General features: G+C 54.1%; 1 protein-coding gene across 8 annotated transcripts in view; it reads left to right on the forward strand.

Annotated features, from left to right (window-relative positions):
• RUSC2 (RUN and SH3 domain containing 2) overlaps positions 1-19,155 on the forward strand; it is a 63,280-nt gene extending 44,125 nt beyond the window's left edge. For 6 of the 8 annotated variants that reach the window (XM_014952514.1, XM_014952516.1, XM_014952519.1 and 3 more), the window contains 11 exons: positions 1,129-3,207; positions 5,547-6,335; positions 6,839-7,039; positions 8,289-8,432; positions 9,508-9,584; positions 11,676-11,850; positions 12,598-12,703; positions 13,753-13,799; positions 15,431-16,409; positions 17,062-17,235; positions 17,534-19,155. In XM_014952514.1, coding sequence (XP_014808000.1) covers positions 1,236-3,207; positions 5,547-6,335; positions 6,839-7,039; positions 8,289-8,432; positions 9,508-9,584; positions 11,676-11,850; positions 12,598-12,703; positions 13,753-13,799; positions 15,431-16,409; positions 17,062-17,235; positions 17,534-17,714 — 4,845 coding nt within the window. In that variant the 5' untranslated portion in view covers positions 1,129-1,235 and the 3' untranslated portion in view covers positions 17,715-19,155. The remainder of the gene's footprint in view (positions 1-1,128; positions 3,208-5,546; positions 6,336-6,838; positions 7,040-8,288; positions 8,433-9,507; positions 9,585-11,675; positions 11,851-12,597; positions 12,704-13,752; positions 13,800-15,430; positions 16,410-17,061; positions 17,236-17,533) is intronic. The other 2 variants (XM_014952520.1, XM_014952521.1) reach the window with 2 other exon arrangements.
• The last annotated feature ends 3,477 nt before the right edge of the window (positions 19,156-22,632 follow it).

Below are 22,632 nucleotides of genomic sequence, written 5' to 3' on the forward strand. Positions count from 1 at the left end.
AAGGCAACACCCTCCAGACTATCTTGGAGGTGTTTGCAGGCTGGACCTCAGTATTAGATGGGGAAGGAGGAATGAATAAATTCTATCCTCTCTTGTATCAAATGCTGGGTAACATCTTCTGGCTTTACGAGAAGCTGCTACTAGCTGGACACTGAGGGAGTGGGGCTCTTACTGTTCAGCTCCTGGTATTGTGGGCTGTGGCAGTCATACTGTTGTGAAGTGCACCAGGTAGTAAGATAAGCAGATAACAACCACAGATAAAGTGGCAGAGTGCCAGAGAACTGTGAACCAGGTGTCCTGGAGCACAAGAGGAACCAGTTCAAGCTGAGGCTTAGCCATCAGCAAAAGGTCAGCAGAAGGCAGTGTGGTCGATGGGACCTATTTAACCATCACCAGCAGCTCCCCATGCCCCACTGAAGTTGTCCGCTCCTTTTCATGTGAAGGGCCCTTGTGTATGTGACTAGTTGCATACTTTGGCATGCTCCCCTGGTGCCATTGAAACGGCTCAGGACCTCATGAGGGCTCCTGGATTTTGGAGAGGAATGGTTGCTGGTGCTTTCCTGTTCCAGCCTGTTCCTGCTTTCCAGTCTCTGGCTGGACTTGTGTGTTCCCAACATTGCAAGGCCTGCCACTGCAGTTCAGTGTTTGGTTTTTAAAGGAAAGTTCAAGGCACCTAAAGGGAGGCAAAGATATTTAATCCAGTGTCAGAAGATGAACTGCTCTCACCGAAGTGCAGCACTTCATTTCAGACCCTGTGCTGTCTGCCTGGTTTCCTGTGAGTGTGCAGTGCCATCCACAGTGAGGTTTTCATTTGGCCCAAAGCCTGTTCAGCCCTTGGGCCTCTTGAGTGCAATCAGTTACTCACTTCAGATAAGTTTGAGAGGGGTCAGCTGGAAGCACAAGTGTTGTCCCAGGCATCTGCAGGGAGGTGAACGCGTTTGTCTTACGCTGTGATGCTTTCCCAGAAGAAGGACCACTCAGCACCTTGTGCTTGGGTACTTGTGGTGATAAGGACCAGTCTGTTTGGTCCTTGTGAGCATGTGAAGTCATCAGTCAAACCAAGAATTCTTTAAATAGTCACTCCCTTTTCTGAGAGGTGACTTCCTTTGTGTTTTTGTCTCTCTCTAGGTATCTGAACTCCCTCATGAGAAGTGTCCTCCCTGCCTCTCATGTGCAGCCCTACCTGTCCATGGGTAGCACTAGCTTAACTGATGTCCTGAAGAGCATTCCTCACCATGGATAGTCCGCCCAAACTGACTGGTGAGACGCTGATTGTCCATCACATTCCCCTGGTGCATTGCCAGGTCCCTGATAGACAGTGCTGCTCCGTGAGCAAAAGGACCAACCCCTTCTGCCAGCCAGAGCTCAGCATTACACGGAACTCTGCCCTTCCAGACAGAGACCTTTCACAGACTGACTCCTTGGTGTACAGCAGCTTTCTCCAGACCTCTGAAACCTCAGCAGAGGCCTCAGACAACAAAGAAGGCAAAGCGAAAGATTTGATTGTCCCTAGTGTCAGTAAGCGACACAACCCTTTCCTCCTGAGTGAGGGTGAAGACCTCAGCATCTTTGGGGATGACTTGGGTCAAAAATCTTTCCACCTTCACAACTCACTTGTGGCTGGCAAACCTCCCTTTCAGCTGCACGAGCTGGCCTTACCCCCTTTCCACCTCCACGACTCCAACCACATTGTGAAATCCTGGAACATGGCCAGCCGGTCCGGTGTGGTAGATGGGCAAGAGGACAAAATCAGCAGTGATGACATCCAGAAGAGGAACAATGCAAACAGGTGCCACCAGGCCTCAGAACGCATGGAGCTGGATGAATGCAGCTGCCATCGCGGCAGCTCCTCCGCCTTCTCCTTCGATGGTGGTGACCAAGAGTGGAACCAGAACACAGGTGAATTGCTGAGGAATCAGGATGCCCTGCGCAGCCGGACATGCAGCTGTTCCAGCTCGGAGCTCCAGCACTGTCGCTGCTACAGTTCATCAAGTCAGTCTGAAGTCATTGACCAACAGATGGGCTACATCAGCGACTCTTCCTGCAACAGCTCTGATGGGGTGCTGGTGAACTTCAGTGCTCTCTACAACAAAATGAATGGTCATTCTCGATCTAACCTGAATTCAGCCAACCTGTCCTGTGACTCTTCCTTCTGCAGCCACTCAGACACAGGAGCTTTTTACCTGGATTTGCATTCATCACCCACAGAATCCAAGATGTCTTGCGAGTCGCATCACCCAGAGAATTCAGAGAAGGTGTGTGGGTGTCAGCACTCCTCCTCACCTGTCCTTGATGCTAACTGCAACTCCTACCACCTCCACTGTGAGCCTTGCGCTTCGGAGAGCTCAGACCTCACTGCTTGCTTCCAGAGCCAAGCACGGCTCGTTGTGGCTACTCAGAATTATTATAAGTTAGTCACGTGTGACTTGTCTTCCCAGTCATCCCCCAGCCCAGCAGGATCTTCCATAACTAGCTGCTCGGAAGACCATACCAAAGGTAGCCCCGCCCAGCCCACTGAATATTATCTGTTTAGAAGGCCTGACCTGAGACAAGAAGAAGATAATGTGGAGTGCAGTGAAGAGGAGGCAAAGGGAGAAGCCACACAGAACATGATTGAAGGTCAGGTGTATGTGAATGTGTCACCACCTAACCTCAACACAAGCCGTCAGCGCTCCAGGAGCTATGATCAGAACCTAGACAGGAGTCCCAGCAGCCGGCTGGGCTCCTTGGAGCGCATGGTGAGCTGTCCGGTCAAGCTGAGTGAAAGTCCAGCAATACCCATCCAGAGTTCCCCCCCAAAGCGAGTGACATCTTTTGCTGAACTAGCTAAAGGCCGGAAAAAGAATGGCACCTCCCCACCGCTTCGGTCCAGTGGTGATTCCTCCTTGGAGTTCTCCCCCATCCCTGAGACACAACGGGATTGCCCAACCTTCCTTGAAGAGAGAGCTCGCCGCAGCCAGAGTCTTCCACCCATGCCCTTTGTCCATGGCCTGAACCGGAGCTGTGATGGCTTCTGTTTGAATCACACTTTTGGGGACAGCCAGGCTGCGTGTTCCACCAAAGACTCGGTCTCCAGTGAGAAGGTCCCCAGTGGGCATGGGGCAGGTGAGCAAGCCTCTCTCTCCCTGCTGATGGAGGCAGATGCCAGCTTCTCAGGTGGCTCTGCCAGTGGCCACGGACAAAGAGATGTTAGAGCCCGAGCAGACGGTAAGGAGCCAAACTGGGCAGAATGGAGAAGTAAAAAGAAGGGCTGCTCTTTGGGACATGAGGGGTACAGCAGAGGAACTTGCACGGTGATGGGAGACCAGTGCCTGGGCAGTTTGTTTCCTGGTCTACCCCTCTCTGGGCCAAAGTCCTGCTGTGCTTACTTCAGACCCAGATCAGTGCAAGTGTCTCATCCTTGTATTTCTAAAGCCTCTTGAGGTTTTGTGCAAACCTCTCATATCATGTGAGGGAGGACACAGCATTAGCACTTAGGGTCTGTGCACCTTCCAGGGTGTGGTGCTCTCCCAGTCCATAAGAATCTCTTGCCTTTAGCTCCCAAGACAGAGATCTGAAGATGCTTGACAGAGTTGTGTTCCCAGCAGATGGAAAGAAGGGAACCATTGCAGAGTTTTTAGCCTTTATTCTTTGGAGCTCCATAGTGCAGAGCTGGAAAGGAAAGAGGAAAGAGAGCAGGTTCCTCTCAGTGCAGGGTCAAGGAGCTCACAGAGTCTCTGGAGGGACTTAAAGCATGAGTCCTGCGGAGATTAAAGGAGCTGTGTGTCTCTGCTGGAGTCTCTTGGTCATATCCTCCACAGTGCATTGGATTGCAGCAAAGGTTCCTATAGAGGGTAATTGTCACAGTTCCCTCTGCAGGAAAGCCTGCATGAGTTGCATTCTACGTTGATATTGCCATCACTAGTCCTGGTGAGAAAGCTGTGTGATGGCAGCCCCACTAGAAGTATGGCCATTTTTCCAGCATGGCAGGAGACCTCAATCTCTGCCCTAGACAGTCCTACCTTCACAGGTAGGAGCCTGTCTAAAATGCCTCTGACCAGACTGCTGTGGTAGATAGCCCTAACATGCCAAGGACCAGACTGTCTCCATTTAATTCCCTGAAGATTTCTGGCAGGAGATAGGAAGAACATGTTGTTCATTGCCTTGGGAGGTGTGGAAGAGACTTTGGCCTTTGGAGCAAGAGGTTTTTAGGTATTGTCCTGTTTGTTTATTGAGTCTCAAACGTGTGCTGGGTGTGGGATGGCAGGGAAGGCAGGTCTCTGACAGGAGAAGGCAGCATGGAAGCAGCCCTTTTGGTTTGCAGAGTACTTGGAAGGAGCAAAAGCTGCTCAGGGAGGAGGGGCCAGACAGGACCTCTCAAGGCAATATATCCCACAAGTTCCTGCAGCCCCTGCTGCAGTCCCTTCCTCTGCACTGTGACAGCAAGGGAGGTATTAGTGCTCTGCAGAAAGCAGGAGGAGATAGAGGCAGAGCTGCCTTGCTCCAGCTGAGAACAGCATGCAAGCATAGAGGGTCTGAGAGGGGACTAGAGGGAAAACAAGCCCTGCTAGAAGCTAGCTATAGGGAGGGAAGCCTGTGACACCCCACAGGCAGCAGGTAACACTAGGGCCATGCTTGGGAGGGGTCCCTTGTCCCAGGATTCGCTGTGGACCAGAGGAATGGGGGGAGGGAAGCAAGGGAGAAGGTGATGAGGGATCCCAGTCAGCCCCATGTGTGCATCCAGTGCTGTGTGTGGTGTACACTGAGTGCACAGTGTCTCACACTTCAGCTGTATCCGTGAGGATATTGTGGCCCCACCAGGAGCTGGAGGATGCATGCATAGGAGATCAGCCCCAGCACACTCTCTTAGGACATCCCTGTCCATCATTTGCTGGAGCAGACCCTGTGCTTTCCAGGGTTGAAAGCTCTTCTGTTTCTGCTGTGGTCCCGATTTGGTTGGGAACATCCAGCCTAGGTCTGGTACAGGCACGGGGATGAAGGCAGCTGTGTGTTCAGAGGAAGTTACAGGAGAAAGAAGAGGGAGGGAGAAGGGGAAGGAAGCAGCCTTTCCGACAGCACGGGGTGTGACGTGGGATGCAGAGCTGCAGTGCTCTTGCACTAACACTTGTGCTCGGCTGGGTCAGTCCCTAGCAGATGTGGGAGGGGACAGTCCTTCGGGGTAAGAAATCTTGCTGTACCACGGTGCGTTGGGCCATGTCTTTGTGGGCAGGGGCATGGGGCCATGACTTTGCGCTCTCCTAGGAGCAAGGGATGGGCAAGGGATGTGAAGCTGGTGACCCAGCTGGTGATAAGCTCCTGGTGCAGTGCTTTACTCTTCCAGACAGCTGTCAACAGCTGGGGACTTTGCATTTGGGGCCATGTGTCTTTACCCTGCCTGCTCATGATGGGCGCAGTTCAGACTTGGACCAGTCTGTGTGTGTCACTGGCCTCGAGCTCATCCTCTTCCTCCCGCAGCTGACAGCACATTAGTTTTTTTGCCTGGGATCTGCTGGGCTGGCAATGACTTTGCCCGTCCTCACACTCTGTCCCCCTTTCTCTCCCTGAAGGTGGTGGCACAGACGGCAAGCCCGTGGTACGCTACAGCAAGGACCAGCGTCCCACGACTCTGCCCATCCAGCCCTTTGTTTTCCAGCACCACTTCAGCAAGCCACCCAAGGCCCGTGCCCTGCACAGCCATTTTGCCTCCAGCCTTTCCCAACTCTACAGCTTGTCCAGCAACCGACCTGCCAGTCAGCAGATCTCCTCCAATTCCCAGTCCTCGGCCCCGGCCACTGCGGCAGAGCAGCCGGCGGCGGTGGGGAGCCAGGCCCACAGCACGCTCCTGACCCAACGCTCGGTGGATGGAGCTGCCTCCCGCAACGATGGCTGCGTTAAGAAGGCTGCCCCGGAGACAACCCGGCCGTCCCCCCTGGGGAGTTACTCTCCTGTGCGATGCAACGTGCCTTTCTTCCAAAGCGTGGACTCTTCTTCCTCGCCCACCGCCGAGAGAGCTGGAGAGAGCCAGCCCCCCAGGAGCAGGTCCTGCCCCATCTCCGCCAGCCTGCTTCCCACCAGGTCTTCCCCTGCGGTCAGTGCTGTGCAGCCCTCCCAAGCCACCAAAGCTGATGCCCTGAAGCAGAAGGAGAACCCCAAGCCGGTTCCCAAGAAGGAGGCACCGCTGGAAGCAGGCCCACCACTCTCTGAGTACCGACTCCACAGTGTGTCCCTCCCACCGCTCTCGGTGGGTGGCATGCCCATGAGCAGAGTGGGAGGCCACGCAGATCCCCACTGGAGAAGTGGCAGTGAGACCAGCAGCTCTGGTCCCCTGAACAGCATGGGAACACGGCCCCTCAATGGTAGGTCCCCATCTGCCAGGATGGGCTAGTCTGGAACATCTCTGGCTCCCTATGGCTATGGCTGCTCCCTGTAGGACCACCCTCTCTTGTAGCCACAGCCCAGGGCAAAATTGCCTCTGGGGGCTTCAGTGCCCAACAGCCCCTACCATCACTTTGCCTGGAACCTGTCCCTCCAGTCCTGACTTCTACACTGTCTTCAGAGAAGGCAGAGTGGGCTGCTGATCGTACAGCGCCCCACACCAAGTGCTTGCACCCCAAACCTGCTCCCTCTGTGCCCACAGCCATGACCCACCAAGGCTCCTGCCCTGCTCTGCCAGGCTGTGGCATCCACCTCCCTCCATGTATGTGTGCTAACGTCCTGAAACGCTGCTGGACTTTTAATTAATGTGCTGTCTCTCTTTCTCTGTCCTTCCTCTTTCTCATCTTCTCTCCCTGTCTTCCCTTCACGTCCTCCCATCTGCTCTCCTCCTCCCATCTGGTGCTCGCTGCCTGCGGCGTCCTAGCGAACCACCTCTCCCCCCAAGCCCTGAAGTGGAGGGAGTACAGGCGGAGGAACCCCCTGGGTCTGGACCGTGTTTCGGGGCTGCCTGGCTTAGCAAGCAGCCTAGACAGGAGGCAGCAAGAGCCCCGGCTGAACCGGGGGAACACCATCTTTGAGCTCCCCGGCAGCCTCAACACCAGCCATTTCCACTGCAAGCTGAACGGTGCGCACCACCTTCCTGCTGGGGGGATCTGGGAAGAAGACAACCCTGGGGCTCAGGTTGTCTCCCTTGGGGCTTGGGTTCAGCCTGGCAACATCACTGCTCTGTCTGCTGCAAGTGGGAGGGATGATGCATCTGCTCACCCTGGGGCCAAAGGGTACAAGAGGAAGGTGAAAATTGCCTCACTGATGGGTACACTCTGTGTGGAGCCTCCCTTCTTCTCCACAAGCTGAGATCAGTCAGGTCCAGCTCTGGACTGGATTGAAGGGGAAAGTCAATGGCCCAAGAGCTGACTCAGACCTCGACAAGTATTCCTGAACTATGGCCAGCTTGTAGTTCATGTCTCGTTTAGGAGTTGTGGCCCTCGGATGTCTCCTGTCTGTGCCCCACGGTGTCTGCCCATCTGCCTCAACTCTGGCAGCATACTAGATGCTGGGCTCTAGCTTTCACGGGGCAGCTGGCAACACTGTAGGGCTCTGTGGGGCTCTGTCTTCTCCATGCTTTTCCCTTAAGGTCTTCCCTGTCCTCCAAAACCTGTGCAAGAGGGGCTGAGAGGGACAGGCTGGTGTTGACTGAACCTTTGAGAGTCCTCTGGGAAGAGGAGTGGGGTCTGTCTGTGGGAGGGAGTCTTCTTCAAGGCAGCCCCAAGCCACAGAGGGAGTTCCTCAAAGCTCTATACCTCATTCTGCCAACTCGAACAGTTTCTTCATCCCCCCCCTTCATGGGAAGATTGCTAACACAGAGCTGGGGAATCAACCAGACAGAAATGGAGCACATGAAAGAGCTCCTGCAGAAGTCATCCACTGAAAACAGGCCCCCTCCAGGGGACAGGAGAAGACATGTAGTTTGTTGCCTGTGAATATATGTTTCTGCCAAATAGGGATTCTCTCTCTGCTCTGCTTTTGACCTCATTTTTGGGGGGCTATCCACACAGCAGCCCTGAGAGTCTGGTGCAGGGAGGGTTCCCTTGGTACCAGCCCATGAGACCCACAGCATCATCCAGTGCCCGTGGGTTTCCAGTCAAGCTGGAGCTCAATGCTGGGGGGGCTATAGGATTGAATCTTACAGGCTCACATTGCAGACCATTGCTGGGAGGGTTACAAGGCTGTAACCTTGCTGTCCCAGTCTTGGACAGGCTGGTGTGAACACTCCTGCTGGTGCAGTTTACTCCTGGGAAAAGTAAATAATGTGGGAGAAGCTTTGGTCTAAGGGCATGGGACTGATCCTTCTCCCCACTATCTTGGTCCTGCAGGACAGTCAATGAGGCAACTCCAGCTTACCTACACCGACTTCTTCCCCGACTACTTCTCACTAGCAGAGAAACCCCCAGCTGAGTTCTGCCTCTCCCCAGATGGCAACACAGAGTCTATCTCCATCGACTTGCTACAGAAGAAGGGTGAGTTTGTTTTTTCTCTTGGACGAGAGTGTGGTGTAGCACAACATAAAGCAAATACATCTTATCTCTGGAGACCAAATGGTTTCTTTCCCTTCTCTACTGTAGCACCATGACTACATGTCCCCCTGGACTGATGGCTCTTTCCGTGGTGGGTTCTTGTGTTCTCTGCACCACGGCACATGCCGTGGAGTATATTTGAGCTGCTTGTCCCAGGAAATATGATTAAAAGGGATTGTAAGTCCACAAGAAGGGGCAGAGAGAGCAGGCATACACATGAGTATGACCCGAAGGCAGTGCATGCTACCACCCTCAGTATGCAAGGGCAGACCTGTGAATCTATTTGATGTTGCAGATGTGCTAGATGAGATTTTGTAATTGGGGTAATAGGTCTGTTGGGTCCTACATGGTAAATTTTTTATGTAAAAAGGTAAGAGAAATTATTCCAAAGCAGGACAAGATATGGTTGGCTGTGATGAGACCTGTGCTGGAGGCAGTGCTGGGGACTGTGGTGTTAACATCTGGCTCTGTATCGTTACAGAGGGAAGGGGTGTGCAGAAATGTCCCCATGCCTTTGCCAGCTATGTGTTGGTGCTTACCAGGTGGCTGTTTTCCCCTTTATTACACTTCTTTTCTTGCATCATATTGATGCAGATGTCAGGTTACCCACCACTGGCTTGTTACTGAAAGTCATTACACAGCTTGCCAAATGCATGGCTTCTTCCCTGCCACCCTGTAGGATCAAAACAGCAAAAGACTCATTACCTCAGACCCTATCTCTGCTTCCTCAAGGGATGGTGCGTGGAGGTAACGGTCCACATCCCTTAGGAATGTTGACAGGGTGTCTTATGCTTCAGCCACTTCTAAAGGTTCTTCTGCTGTCGGGCTGACAGGTGAGTGCTGGAACCAGCAGGGATAGATTTGTGGAGGAGTTAGGAGGGGCTCTGCATGTTTTTGGCAGACAGGACACATGTGCTGGCATGGGCTTGAAATGCCCTTGCCTGATTTCGTCATGATTTGGTCAGGGTCTGTCCTAGAAGCCCCTCAGATAGCTCTCTGACTTGTTCTTTCCCTCTAGGTCTGGTGAAGGCCATCAACACTGCTGTTGACCTGATTGTGGCTCACTTTGGAACCAGCAGGGATCCAGGAGTGAAGGTGCGTCTTGCTTTCAACATCATGAGTGACGCAGAGAGCATGGAGAAAGATTGCTTCTCCATTCTCTTCCAGTCAAAAACTAGAGGGTATCCAATGAAAGCAGTAGTACCAAGAACAAACCAAACAAAGGCGATGTTGTGCCATGCAGCAGGTAGTAAATCTGTGACAGTTCTTGCGATATGATGCTGGGGGTGCTAAAAGAGTATGTGGGTTTAAGGGAAAATCAAAAAAACACGGGGAAGGGAAATTCACTGGGTTCTACTAAACACATAGCAATAATATCCAGCTTAGGCAGTCTCTGAGTTGAAAGTAGTTGTAGCCTGTGAGAGTATTCAGGGCAAATATTATATTTGTTTGCTCTGGTTTGACTCTTTCTTATGTATTTACTCATGGCTCTTTATAAGAGAGAATACCAGGCCAGCTGGACTTGTGGTCTGATGCAGTACACCAGCTCTTTTTTGTCATGTGGTGGAGAGTTGTGTCTCCCTCCTCCACATGTCCCGTGATTCTGTGCCAGGACACAGTGCAATGTCCCCAGTCCCTTCCTGTGTCACAGGGCCCCATAATGATAAAAAAGTGCATCAGTCATTGGCAATCTGGGGCAGGTGGAAATCCCCTATAACCATTACCATGAACCAACCAGCTTCGGAGACCATCTGTGATGGTTGGACTAGATGATCTGAAAGGTCCCTTCCAACCTAGGCAATTCTATGATTCTGTGGCTGAGGTTGTCCATGGGGCTGGCTGTCTTTGGCCTGTGCTTCCTTCATCTCCCGTTTCTGGAATAACAGAGAAGCAGAGTGAGCTCACTTCTGTTTGTACCAGCCAGTGTTTGCAGTCCTGTGACACGCTGCATGCCTGCGGTGCCTCCTCTCAATGCTGTGCTTCAGTCACGGGAACTCTGGGGCAGCAATGTGACACCATTTGGACATGGCAACTGCTCTGGAGTGCCATCCCCAAGGAGAAACCTGACTGGGTCAGATTCCAAGCCCATTCAATCTTATCTCAGAGCCCAGGGTAATTTGCCCCTAATTACAATTGTTACGGATGCAGAGATTGCTGTGCAGCCTAAGGAGAGCTGTTTGGACTCGGGCAGCTTTCCTAAGGCTCTGGTTTGGATTTCCTGGTTTTGCAGTGTTGGTTTGGGGAATAGCTGCCACATTCCTCCAGTACTTTACTTACCAGGCAACGCTGCCATTTTTGAGCGGGGGTTTTGCTGAGCGTCAGAGTGCCAGGGGCTGAGCATCCACCTGTCAAAAGGCAGCACCCGTCCCCCGCTGCTCCCACGCTCGCTGGATCTGGCGGGATTATTCCTGACCCAGAAGTTCAGTCTCAGTTCAGGGCCTCTGTGGACCTGTGCCAACTGCCCAGTGTAATTCCAGCTCAGCTGGTAAAATCTGTGCCTGAGCGCAACTGCCCGGGACCACCGACCTGACGGGCAGGACCTGGGGCTGACCCCTTTGGACTGACCCCTCGGCAGCTCAGGGGCTCTATGCAGCACAATATAGTCCCTGCTCTGCTGGTGCTGGGCTCTTACATGCTTCCTCACCTCAACCTGAGCCCTGCCCATCCATTTTGCCCTCACCCTGTTTATTTATAGTAATCCCTGGGAATTATAGCTTGCCGTGTCACTGAGTTAAGTGTTCCTTAACCCCTCAGTGCTGATAGTTCCTATGTGGCTTGCTGCTTCCTGCTTCAAAAATAGCAACAAGAAAATCTACAGCAGCAGAAAAATCCCTTACTCTTTTCTTCCTCCAGCAGGACAGCCTTGTTATACCTGTAGGCAGAATGCGGCATCCCTTCTAACTGGGGTATGCTCTTCCCAAACTGGGATTTTCTCTTCCCAAGCTGTTACCTCATCCCAGCCTGGGATAGACCTTGCAGGGAGCAACCCATAACTGGTGTGTAAGGCAGCAGGGTGGGGAGGTGAAGTGACTGCCTGTTTGAGGAGCTTTTGAGCATCATTGTTCCCTGGATATTGCCTGCTGGGTGTCTGTGGTAGGCAAGTGGGGCCGGACTGTTTTCATGCATCTGTACCTTGTAGAGCAGTTATCAACACTCTCCCTGTTGCCTGTTGTTATCATCCCTTAGGCCAAACTTGGGAACAGCTCTGTGAGCCCCAACGTGGGGCATCTCATCCTGAAATACCTATGCCCTGCTGTCCGGGACATCCTGAGTGACGGGCTTAAGGCTTACGTCCTGGACATGATCATTGGCCAAAGGAGGAACATCCCCTGGAGCGTGGTGGAGGCATCGACTCAGCTTGGTATGGAGGGTGTGCAGTGATGCCCATTGCTCTGTGGTGTTCCTGTGCTGTGGCTGGGAGGTGTTGGGGAAGGTGGGCTGTAAGGATGGGATTGCAGAGTAGTACCCAGCTCCCTGCACAAAACAGTGTGAACACAGACCTTCTCTTGCTAGGCAGGAGAGCCACTGCTCTCTTCTGCCCAAAAATTATTGTAGTTGCCCCTGAAAATTCCAGATTTTCCTGTAACAGGCCATAGCAATGGAATGCACCCTCTGCTTTTGCAGAGGACCAGTTTTGCACCCTGGATTGTGCCAGTGGCTATCATCCAGGAGAACTCCTTTCTGAGGTTCCAGATGGCAGGGCCACACTGATTTCTGTGTCATGAAGAGCTTACATCCAGGGCTGGGAAGCCTTCTAGCCTGTTTGTGGCAAATCTCCAGCTCTGGGGATATTTCTCTGATTGCAGACACCCCAGATCATAACAACTCACCACAGTATTCTGTTTACCTGCTGATTTTGAGCCGTGATGTCCCTGAAGTGTGGGAGGCTATAGAAACTCACCCCAAGTGCTGGAGTGGCAGTCTGGGACAGACCGCAACGCATCTCCCTTGTGGAGTTGGGATGGAGTGAGCTTGTCTTGATGATTGGTGAAGGGGCAGTGCACATACAGCCATGGATACCCAGCCAATGTCTGTTTTTGCCTTGGTGCTCCTTCCTGTGCTGCCATTTTGGCTTTGCTGACTCTCAACATTTTTCTTCTCTCCGTAGGCCCCTCCACCAAGCTGCTGCACAGCCTCTATACCAAGATCAGCCAGTACACAGAGCTCACCAACCACACCATGAGGTTCAACGCGTTCCTCTTTGGCCTCCTCAAGTAAGCAGACTCCCTGGGCTGGTTGCATGTCATGATCCAGGGCTGGCAGCAGGTGCTGGTCCTTTACTGCAGGCAGGCATAGTTGCCAATGAAAAGACTTAAGAAACGTGGGAAGCTGCTGTAGGTGAGAGAAGGAAGAAGCTGTGAGCCTCAGGGAACTCCAGAAGGATCGAAACCTACTCCTATACCAGGCCAGGACTGAGAAACACTGTCTGTAGCCCACTGAAGAATATTGTCAGCTTGTTTTAGCCCCAAAACGTTAGGTGGGAAGAGTCTGTCTGTCATGGTTCATGTAAGGATAGACATACCATGCATAAAAGACTCCTGAAAATTCCTGCTTAAATCACTGCTTCCTGGAGCTGCAGTGAATCCAGTGCATGAGGCTCTGAAGGAGAAATTGCCCTGGTCTGGGACTGAAGGCTGACCCTTCAAGGTTGGATAAGGAGTATAGACACTACACTCAGTGTTAAACAGAAGACAGCAGTGCTGAAGGAATGAGTGCTGCTAGGATGGTGTTTCTCTGCTCTTCCCCAGTGGTCAGCAAGAGCTCCAGCAGTGGCAATAGAGTCCCCAAGATCTCCAAATGTTGGGTGACCCCTGCAAGCAGGAGCAAGCCTTGCCCTGGTTTCCCCACTGAGGGTGGCCCAGCTCTCCTCTGCTGGCACAGGATGCCAGCCTACTTTGGGCCAAGCCTGCAGCAATGGCCTCATGTCTTCAGATTATTTCCCTCTTCCACACGAGCCCTTCTCAGCAAAACTAAGCTCTGCCAAATCATGAGGAAGCTTCTGGAAACATGGTTGTCATGGATTATGGTTGCACAATGCCTCATGTAAAGCAAACTGGATGGTTCCATGACTGGCTGGGTGGCTGTGGTCAGTGCATGCTGATGGGAGTGACCCACTGTCCTTTCACTAGGTCTTGAGGTTCACACAGCTGTGCTGTAAATGCTGCTTTCCAGCCACACTTCTTGTTGTAGAACATCTAGAATGAAGGGAATTGATTGATTTTCACTTTTTCTTTCTTTCCCTGATTGTTTTCCCTTCCTTCAGTATCCGGTCCTTGGAGTTCTGGTTCAACCACCTCTACAACCATGAAGGTAAGAGCCTGAGGGGTGTGGGCTGCAGCAGGAACCAAGTTCTGCACAATATAGATCACCAATATAAGCTCTAGGGCACACTTGTCTCTTATTGATCTCTCAGCCTGAGAGCCTCAGCTCCCTTCTGCTCTGAGCCAAAGGGCTAGACTGTACGCAGTCCCAGTGTTGCTGGAGGGCTGCTCTGCTCAAGGGAGCAAGGTGGAAGTCAAAGCTTCCCTCTATCTTTGCCTGGCCAGCCACATCCTTCCCACCTGCAGCTAGTACCCGAGGCTATAATTTCTACTGCAGATCCCTCAGTCTGCTTGTAGGAGACCAGATCTAGCCCTTCCCAAATATTTTCTTTCCCTGCCTGAGAGCTCTGTATGGCTGGCCTGCAGCTAGTACCCGAGGCTATAATTTCTACTGCAGATCCCTCAGTCTACTTGCAGGAGACCAGATCTAACCCTTCCCAAATTTTTTCTTTCCCTGCCTGAGAGCTCTGTATGGCTGGAGATGAGCGCACTTAGCTGAAACCCTTCAGGCATGGGAAATGGAAAGAAACAGAAAGGAAAACCTCCTGACAAAACCAGATTTTACTGCATGATCTGTTTTTTCAACCAGAAATGTTTCTAGAGCGTGCAGCTAACCCAGCAGCACGCCCAAACTGCCTGACGCCTAGAAGCAGCATGACTAAGCACACAGTGAGACAGACACCCTCGACCTGCTGTATCCCCCGAGAGTGCTGCTGGCTCAGCCCAGGGCCCCATACACTGCAAGAAGTCCAGTCCAGTATCTTCTGGCAGTTTTGGGGGGTGACAGTAGGCGTTTCCTAGGTCTGCGTGTGCAGTCAGCACTTCTCTCTGGAGCACATAGGAGAGTAGACTTGCCTTTGTACTGAGGTAAGAGAAGGGACCCTGATTTTCTTGAGCAGAAGAAGAACACTTGTTTTAAGCCATCATTATGAGCTGGAAGTGTGAGCAACAGCTTGGGCTGTTGGGATGACAAAGGCTAGGCAAAGGGGCTGGAGATAAGGTGCAAGTCCTGACTATGGTGTAAACTTGTTATCCCACTGGGACCAAATGGCCACGAATCCTGTTCCCAGCCCTCTCTTTGGGATTGAGACCTGACAACAAAGCTGGTGGGATGTGGCCAAGTGAATTGAAGGGTGAATGCTGCGTGTAGAAATGCTGGTCCATTCTCTGTTAGGATCCACAGTTCAGCCCATCCAGGTCCCTGGAAAGACAGACACCTCTCTGCTGTCCTGATCAGCTCTTTCTGCAGGGACCTGGACCGTCCAGGTCTGCAGTTCCTTGTTCTTCTCCAGGAGGTGGGGAATTGAGTCTTGACATGTGCCAAGCCTTTAGTGCTCTTTATTCGCACTTTCTCCTATGGTATTTTGTGGCAGAGGTCTCCTGATGGACAGTTTGACAGGTCCAGGCAGTCCTGGCTGCAGGCATGTCTGGAAACAGGACCTGGGCCCGATTGCCCAGAGCATCTGCTACTTCCCAACCCAGTGCTGAGCCTCACACTGCAGCCACAGCTGTGCCCAAAAACTAGTGTCCAGCTCCTTTCCCCATAGCTTCAGCAGATTCTTGGTGGCTTGGCAAAGGAGGCAAGGGCTTGTCCTCTAATTAGTGTCTCTTGCCTTACAGATATCATCCTGGCACACTACCAGCCGGTGGGCTTCTTGTGCCTGTCTCACAGCGTGTGCCAGCCTCTTTTCGAGGAGCTCCTGCTCCTGCTGCAGCCGCTCTCCCTGCTGCCCTTCAACCTGGACCTCCTTTTCGAGCACCACCTGATGCAGATGGGCAAAGAGCAGCAGCAGCAAAAGGAGCTGCTGCGTGTGAAGCAGGACCTGCTGCTGTCCGCCCACTCCACCCTGCAGCTGATGCGGACACGGGGCAGCAGCGACGATCCCGACGGCTGCAGCACCGCTCCCGAAGCAGGCAAAGTGGGCACCACAGATGGTGACATCTCTCCAGGCCACAGCTCCCAGCAAGCTGCCAGCGAGAGGGTGAAGGGGGTGGGGGCCTCCTGTGGAGATGTGGAGAAGGATGAAGAGCGGAGGAAGGTGCGGGAGAGCACGTGGGAGGGGAAGAAGGACAAGCAGGCGGGCTGGTGGTACCAGCTCATGCAGAGCTCTCAGATTTACATCGAGGGCTCACCCGAAGGCTCGAAGTTCATCCGCTATGAGAAGAAGAAGAAGGCTCTGAATGATGTTCCCAGGTCAGCGGAGACCCACAAGGCACCACCACCCCGCGAAGGAGTGGTGGAAGGGGCAGAGGCATGCCCCATTGCTGAGGGCACCTTGGAGGAGAGACCCAAGGCTGCCAGCAAGCCAAGTCCTGAAGCTGTGGAAGAGCCCTTGGAAAAGCCCCAGCAGGTAGCAGTCAGTGAAGAGGTGAAGGAACGGAGTTGGCCCTTCTGGATGGGCAGCCCCCCAGACTCGGTGGTTACAGAGCTGAAGCGCAGCAAGGAGAAGGAGGCTGGGACTCAGCAAAAAGTGGGAGCAGCAGCAGCAGCCCCTCAAGAGGAGAGCAACACCAGTGCATCAGAGGGCAGCCAGACCATCAAGTGGGGACACTTGTTTGGGTCCAGGAAGGCTCAGAAAGAGCCCAGGCAGCCTAACAGGTAGGGAGACGGGGATGGTTTGGGGCTGGAGAGGGCTGGTTAATCTGAGGTTGCAGCAGTGCAGGTGGAAGTCAGACTGCTGGGCTACACCACGGTGGTAGACTAGAAGCAGTGAGTGAACAGAGAGATCTGCCACCCCTGCCCAGCCCTACCAGCCTGCCTTAATTCCTAGCAAGCCACCCTTCCTCACTTCCACTCCTACCTTTGTTAATCCACCTCGCTGGCTTTCCTCTCCTGTCATGGCTCCTAAGCCTGCTCCCCAGGGGAAGGGCTCCTGCTGCACCACCCCCATCATCACCTCACACCTCCCAAAAGCGTGTGGTAAGTGAGAACAGAACATAGAGAGTCGTCCCTGTTCCACACAGTAGGTGAGGAGGAGGGCTAAAGTTGCCACAGAGCTGAGACCTCCCTGCATTGTCTCTCCATCTGGACCTTTCTTGCTTCTATGGCCACTGGAAAAGTCCTTCCCAGTCTAGGCCATGGTGTGTCTGGAGAATGCTGAGCCTTCCCTGCCAGGAGACAGCCTGGGGAACACAGTGCACTTTGTGTGTGGAGCCAGACCTCTAAGGCATGACCTTGTCATGAGAATGGCTGCTCCTTGTCCCCAGGTAACGCTCCCCTGCCACTAACTGCTTCTGTCTCCTTCTTGCAGGTTGCCCTCTGGCTGGCTGAGTTTGGACAAGTCCGTGTTCCAGCTGGTGGCCCAGACGGTTGGGGCAAGCATGTGGCGAGAGGCAGCTCCTGAGCCAGAACGCCCCCAGCCAGCGTCACCTGAAGTGCCCCCCATAGGGCATCCAGCCCGGGGGCTGTCTCCTCACCCTCCCTGGTGAGTCCTGCAGGTGATGGAACATGGCGGGCTGGGGTTGGAAGCGCTCTGCCTGTTGCAGTTTACCTGGCCTGCTTTGTACTTGTGGACCAGGGGGATGGTTTGGGACAGTGATGCAGCTTCTGCATCCACCCACCCCAACTCTGTGATCTGCTAGTGAGAGGCAGCTGGGAGCCTGGCTGGGTGGGGAGGCAGGAGGTGTTTTCCTGGCTCCTCCATGCCCATGGTGGTCCCTGGGCTTCAGCAGGGTGAGTGTCTTGCAGCGATCTAACCCTTCCTCTCCTCCCTTTGCCTGCAGTGAGGTGAAGGCTCTTTGCCATCACATTGCCACCGAGGCAGGACAACTGAGCTTCAACAAAGGGGATATCTTGCAAGTCATCTCCAAAGTGGATGGTGACTGGCTCCAGTGCAGCCTCGGCTCTGAGAAGGGACTGGTGCCCATCATGTACGTCACCCACCCGGAGGACGAGGACTATTGACCTGGCTGGAAGGCCAAGCACAGTATCGTGGGCTGCTGAGGCTCCTCTGGGGAAGCACATCCTGCCAGAGGAACAGACACAGCTTCTTGCTAGTTTCTTACCTTTCTTGCCATTACAGAATACAGTAACCGTAGGTGGTTCCTTCTTGCTCCTCCTCGTGCAGCTGCCAAAGGCCGACTCGGCCCCCGGGGTCTTCTGCAAGCTGCACCTCATTTTGCCTGGCGTTGCCGTGCATGCAGCCACACTGGGGATCGCCCGAGCCCCCCTCCACCCCACGCCATCTCCAGCACCCATAGGCCATGGACTCCTGCATAGTGGGAACCCAAGCAGTCCCTGCCTGGGCAGCGCTGCCCCGCTGCCCGGCTCCGTTTCGTGCTGGAGGGTGCCAGATGCTGTCCATCCCCTCCATGGGGGTGGCAGTGTCTGCAGCCTCCAGCATCCCCGGCATCATCAGCCGTAGGGTTGGGAGCACCGTTGTCACGGGCTCTGCAAGGCTGGGCTGATGGGTTGCATTGGGGTTTGATGGGTGGACTGCAAGGTAGGTTCTCCTATGCTGGAGCAGCCCTGTCCTAACGTGTTAATAGTGGTGCCTGGTGGATCGTACTGGGCCAAGTAGCCTGGCACGGCCACACAGCAGGGCTGGGGCTGTGCCTGGCCACGGCCAGGGGAGGGGGATCGGAATATGTGTGTGCGTGCAGAGCAAAGGGGGTGCATGGGGTCGTGAGGAAGGCACGTGGATGTTCAGTGTTAATGTAGGTCCGGGATGGGTAGTGCCACCCTGTGCTTTTGGGGGGGGTGGGGTGGCCCTGTGCCCTCCAATCTGAGCAGGGAGCCAGTGCCTGGGAAGCCCTGGGATGCTCAGTGGAGGGGGGGTTGGAGGGGAGGGGATGAGGGCAGGGTCCCTGAGTGGGTGAGGGATGCTCTTTGAAGTTGGGGGCAGAGCTCCCGGCAGGTAGATTGGGGAGTGCTCCCAGAGGGAGCCGGGGAGGGAGGGGTGGCACTCCCCTTGGCATAGGGTTTCTGGTCTTGCTGAGCAGTGCCGTGGGGTGGGGGGGGACGAGTGTTGTGCACAAAGCACAAGGGGATACTGGGGGTCCTGGGGTCCTCAGCAAAGGCAATGCCAGTCAACCCCTGCCTTGCCATGTTCATGCTGCCCGCTGGGATGGGGATCTTCACCTGCCCATGAGGTGGGGAACAGTGTTAATGAAAGGCCATGCCTGTAAGTGGTGCCTTGGCCAGGTTGATACTGCTCACAGCATTATGCCTGGGCTGGCTCCCCCATGGCAAGGGGCCCTGGTCTTGCAAGGTTACCTCCTGCTTGTACATCGCTTAGCAGACGTTGCACCATATTTAATTTGTATTTCCCCATTAGAACAAGGTGTCTCGCCTTTATTTATTTCTTTATTTATGATGCATATTAATAAAAAAGGTGCTGATTGAGCTCCCTGCTACGCAGCCTTGTGATTTCGGCCCCTCCTTGAGAAGGGTCTGAGGGTTACCTGTGCAGGGACACTGCACTGCAGGCTTCCTCCTGTCTCCACCACAGCCAACACCAGACCTTCAGAAGGAGACAAGTTGCCTCCAGCTATCAGACCTGACAGTTCAGGCTGGGGAGGACTACATCACATCATCAGATGATGGTATGTCTTGAGGAGACAGACGAGGCTTCTTGTCTTTGTTCCTTGTGCATGCCAGCAGGGAACCAAGGAGGTTTGGGGCAAGACTTCACACCGTTTCAGTCTGGCATGTACTTCCCCAGAGTGCTCAGGGTGTTGCCATTAAGGTGTCCAGAGGCATGGCCAAACTGGAACTTGTAACCCACGGGCAGTGGGAGAAAGTCATCAGCCCACAGGAAGAACGAAACCAACGATGGGTTGTGGGGCTGGAACCCAGAGTCTGGGACAACCTGGCCATGAGGCTCAGTCACTGTAGTTCACTCACAGGGAAGGGTTCTGGGGCTTTTAAACTTAGACTCGCACAAGTGTTGGACTTCCAGCTCCAGCAGGAATGAGCCCAAGGAGCCCATCCATTTGCACCTCAGTAGCTCCTGAGAGAAGAGAAGAGCTCTGTTTGAGCCTCCAGCCTTTGCTGCAAGGACACCACACTGGAGGTTGTTGCATCCACACGAACAAACAGTTTGTGGTGCTGGAGTGAGTCAAAACAGTTTAAAAAGATCCAGACATGAAGCAGTGTAAGCCCCTGTCCTGGCCTGGGGAGGCTTGGAGGAACCAGGGCTTGCACATGGCCTGCTTTAATAAGCTTCTCTGAGGGGGTGGTGGTCAAGGCTGTTTACATGGAGCCAGGCTGTTCTCCCCACATGCCAGGGCTAGCCCAAATGGGGAAGGGGACCATGTGCTGGCAAACAGCTCCACAGGGTGCTGAGTCAGCAGGAGAGGGGATTTCCAGCTCCCTGGGTTGGCAGCATTGACATGGAGCTCACTGGATGCTTGCTGCTGGGGCAGCCTCGGATGCAGGGGAGGCATAGAACAATGGTTTGGGTGCCAGAGGCTCGATCTGGGGTTGCTGCTACAGAGTTTACAGCTGCTGAAGTCTTCTCCAGGGTCATCTGCCTCAACTCAAGCAGGCTGTGGTTGGTGGTTATCAGATTTTTCACTGAATTTCACTGAATTTTCACTGAATTTCTAGAGTTGGAAGGGACCATAGAGATCATCTAGTCCAACTCCCCTGCTGAAGCAGGATTGCCTAGAGCTAGAGCATGTTACTCAGGGCTGCATCCAGGCGGGTCTTGAAAATCTCCAAGGAAGGGGACTCCACAACCTCCCTGGGCAGCCTGTTCCAGGGCTCTGTCACCCTCACCGTGAAGAAGTTTCTCCTCATATTTGAGTGGAACCTCTTATGTTCCAACTTGTGCCCGTTGCCCCTCGTCCTCTCAGTGGGAACCACTGAAAAGAGTCTGGCTCCCTCCTCCTTCAACCCTCCCTTGAGATACTTGTAGGCGTTGATAAGGTCTCCCCTCAGCCTGATCAGATAGACTGTCCTGATCAGGAACTGGGCATCATGAAGCCCGTGAAGCCTGCGTGGTTAAGTCACCTAGCGATGTGTATAGAGCAGTGGCTGCCAGTGCTGCTGTTGTGGTTGGGTGGCCCAGCTGGTGGCCTGGTCCTAGAGGATCAGCTGTGGGATTCTGGTGGGGAGTATCCCTGGGAGCAGGAGGAGCAGGGCGAGGAGCCACCAGGTACTGTTGGAGTCTCCTGGAGCTCACCCTGGTCTGGGGAGGGCAGCTCAGCCAGCCCCTGGAGGAGGGAGCTCAGCATTTCTTGGCACCCGTTTGGCTGGGACACGGCAGCAGAAAGCTGGGTGCTTTCTGCTGGGGTGTGGGTGGCGATGGAGGGAAGGGCAGATGCTGGCCCACGGCCTTCGGAGTGGATGGGAGCAGGTAAGTTGGTCACACGGTGTGCAGAATACCTCCTGGGCACTTCCCTGAACCCAAACCCAACAACCCTTCACTCTAGCAAATGGTGCAGGTCCTTGGCCTCATTACTGCACCAACTAAAATCCCTTCCCAGCCCCCCAGTGGCAGGCTGCCTGCCAGGACCAGCCCTACATCCAGAGAGCAGAGCAGTCCCCAGCCCCAGTCCAGTGCCCAGTTTGCGTGCCCTGAGGAGCAGAGCAAGGCTGGGGGCGGTTCTGGACCAGCAAGGGAGATGCACACTCAGTATTGCCCCTCTCATGTCACCCTCCTGTGCGGGCTCCTGGAGCAGTGGTGGTGTCGTCCACTCCTGCTCCTTGCAGGCAGCTCTAAGCCACTGCTCAGCCAAGTTCCTCCTGCCATTCTTGCAGATGTCAGAGCAGGTCCTAGCAAAAGAGTGCTGGGCTCTGGAGATGAACCCTGGGAGCAGTGTACCCAGCACTCAGGAAGCCAAGAGGAGTCCAGCTTCATGGTACAGGGGTCTGCTTTGGGCTGGGGTCAGGGGACTGTGGGACCCAGCAGTAGGGCAAGAAAAAGCATGGGGTGACAGCGTGGCTGGGGGAGGATTAAGGGTGTGGTGGGAGTCCAGATGTGCATGGTAACCTGGGGGGCAACGGCCAGTTGAGGGACAGAGACCTGCTGGTGCCAAGTGCTAGGGGATCCTGGCAGGTCCCCTTGGACCTTCTCTGCTCAGGCCTGGCTCATCTTCAGGGCAAAGGCTGTGGCCATGGTCCCTAATGCCTGCCAGGGCTGAAGCAATGCTGGTGGGTCTCAGAGGCTGCTGTGGAAGACTGGGAAAGGAGGAGGCAGCTGAGTGCCAGCAAACTGCCAGGCTGGGAGAGCTGAGGTGGGAATGCACATTTGGGTGGGACAGGCAGGGAGAGGTGGGATGAGGATGCACATGGACTCAGGAAAGGCAGGGAGGGGTGGGATGGGAATGCATAGGGAGTCAGGACAGGCAGGGAGAGGTGGGATGGGGATGCATAGGGAGTCAGGACAGACAGGGAGAGGTGGGACGGGGACGCACACAGAGCAGGACAGTCAGCTCCAAGAGCGAGCACAGCAGCCAGGGTGAGCTGATGGAGAGCTGTCCTCAGAGGCAGAGCCCTGTGGCTGAGCTGAGGGTGTCACGGACAGTTTCTAAGGACAGACTTGCAAGCCATGCCAGCCAGCAAGACTCACAGGAAAGCAGAGGGTGTCTCATCAAACAGACTGTGTAGCAGCCAGTATGAGGCCTGGCAAAGGAGTGTGACTGTCACGTAACCGTGACTGTGTGGCATCTGACAGAATAAAAGAAGGTTTGGAATTAACATGGCAGATTTTTCAAGGCACTGAAAGCTGAGCAAGTGGGAAAGTGTCAGTTTGGTGGAAAATGGGCCGGGATTAACCCTTTTCTTGCAAGGGCTGCAGGCAGCACTGAGCTTTAGGGCAGCGGTGGGGTAGACATCTGCACAAGGGATTGTGGGGCACAAGCTGGCACATGTGTGT

This window comes from Calidris pugnax, unplaced genomic scaffold (genome assembly GCF_001431845.1).
Source record: "Calidris pugnax isolate Ruff unplaced genomic scaffold, ASM143184v1 scaffold220, whole genome shotgun sequence".
NCBI classification, from domain to species: Eukaryota; Metazoa; Chordata; class Aves; order Charadriiformes; family Scolopacidae; genus Calidris; species Calidris pugnax.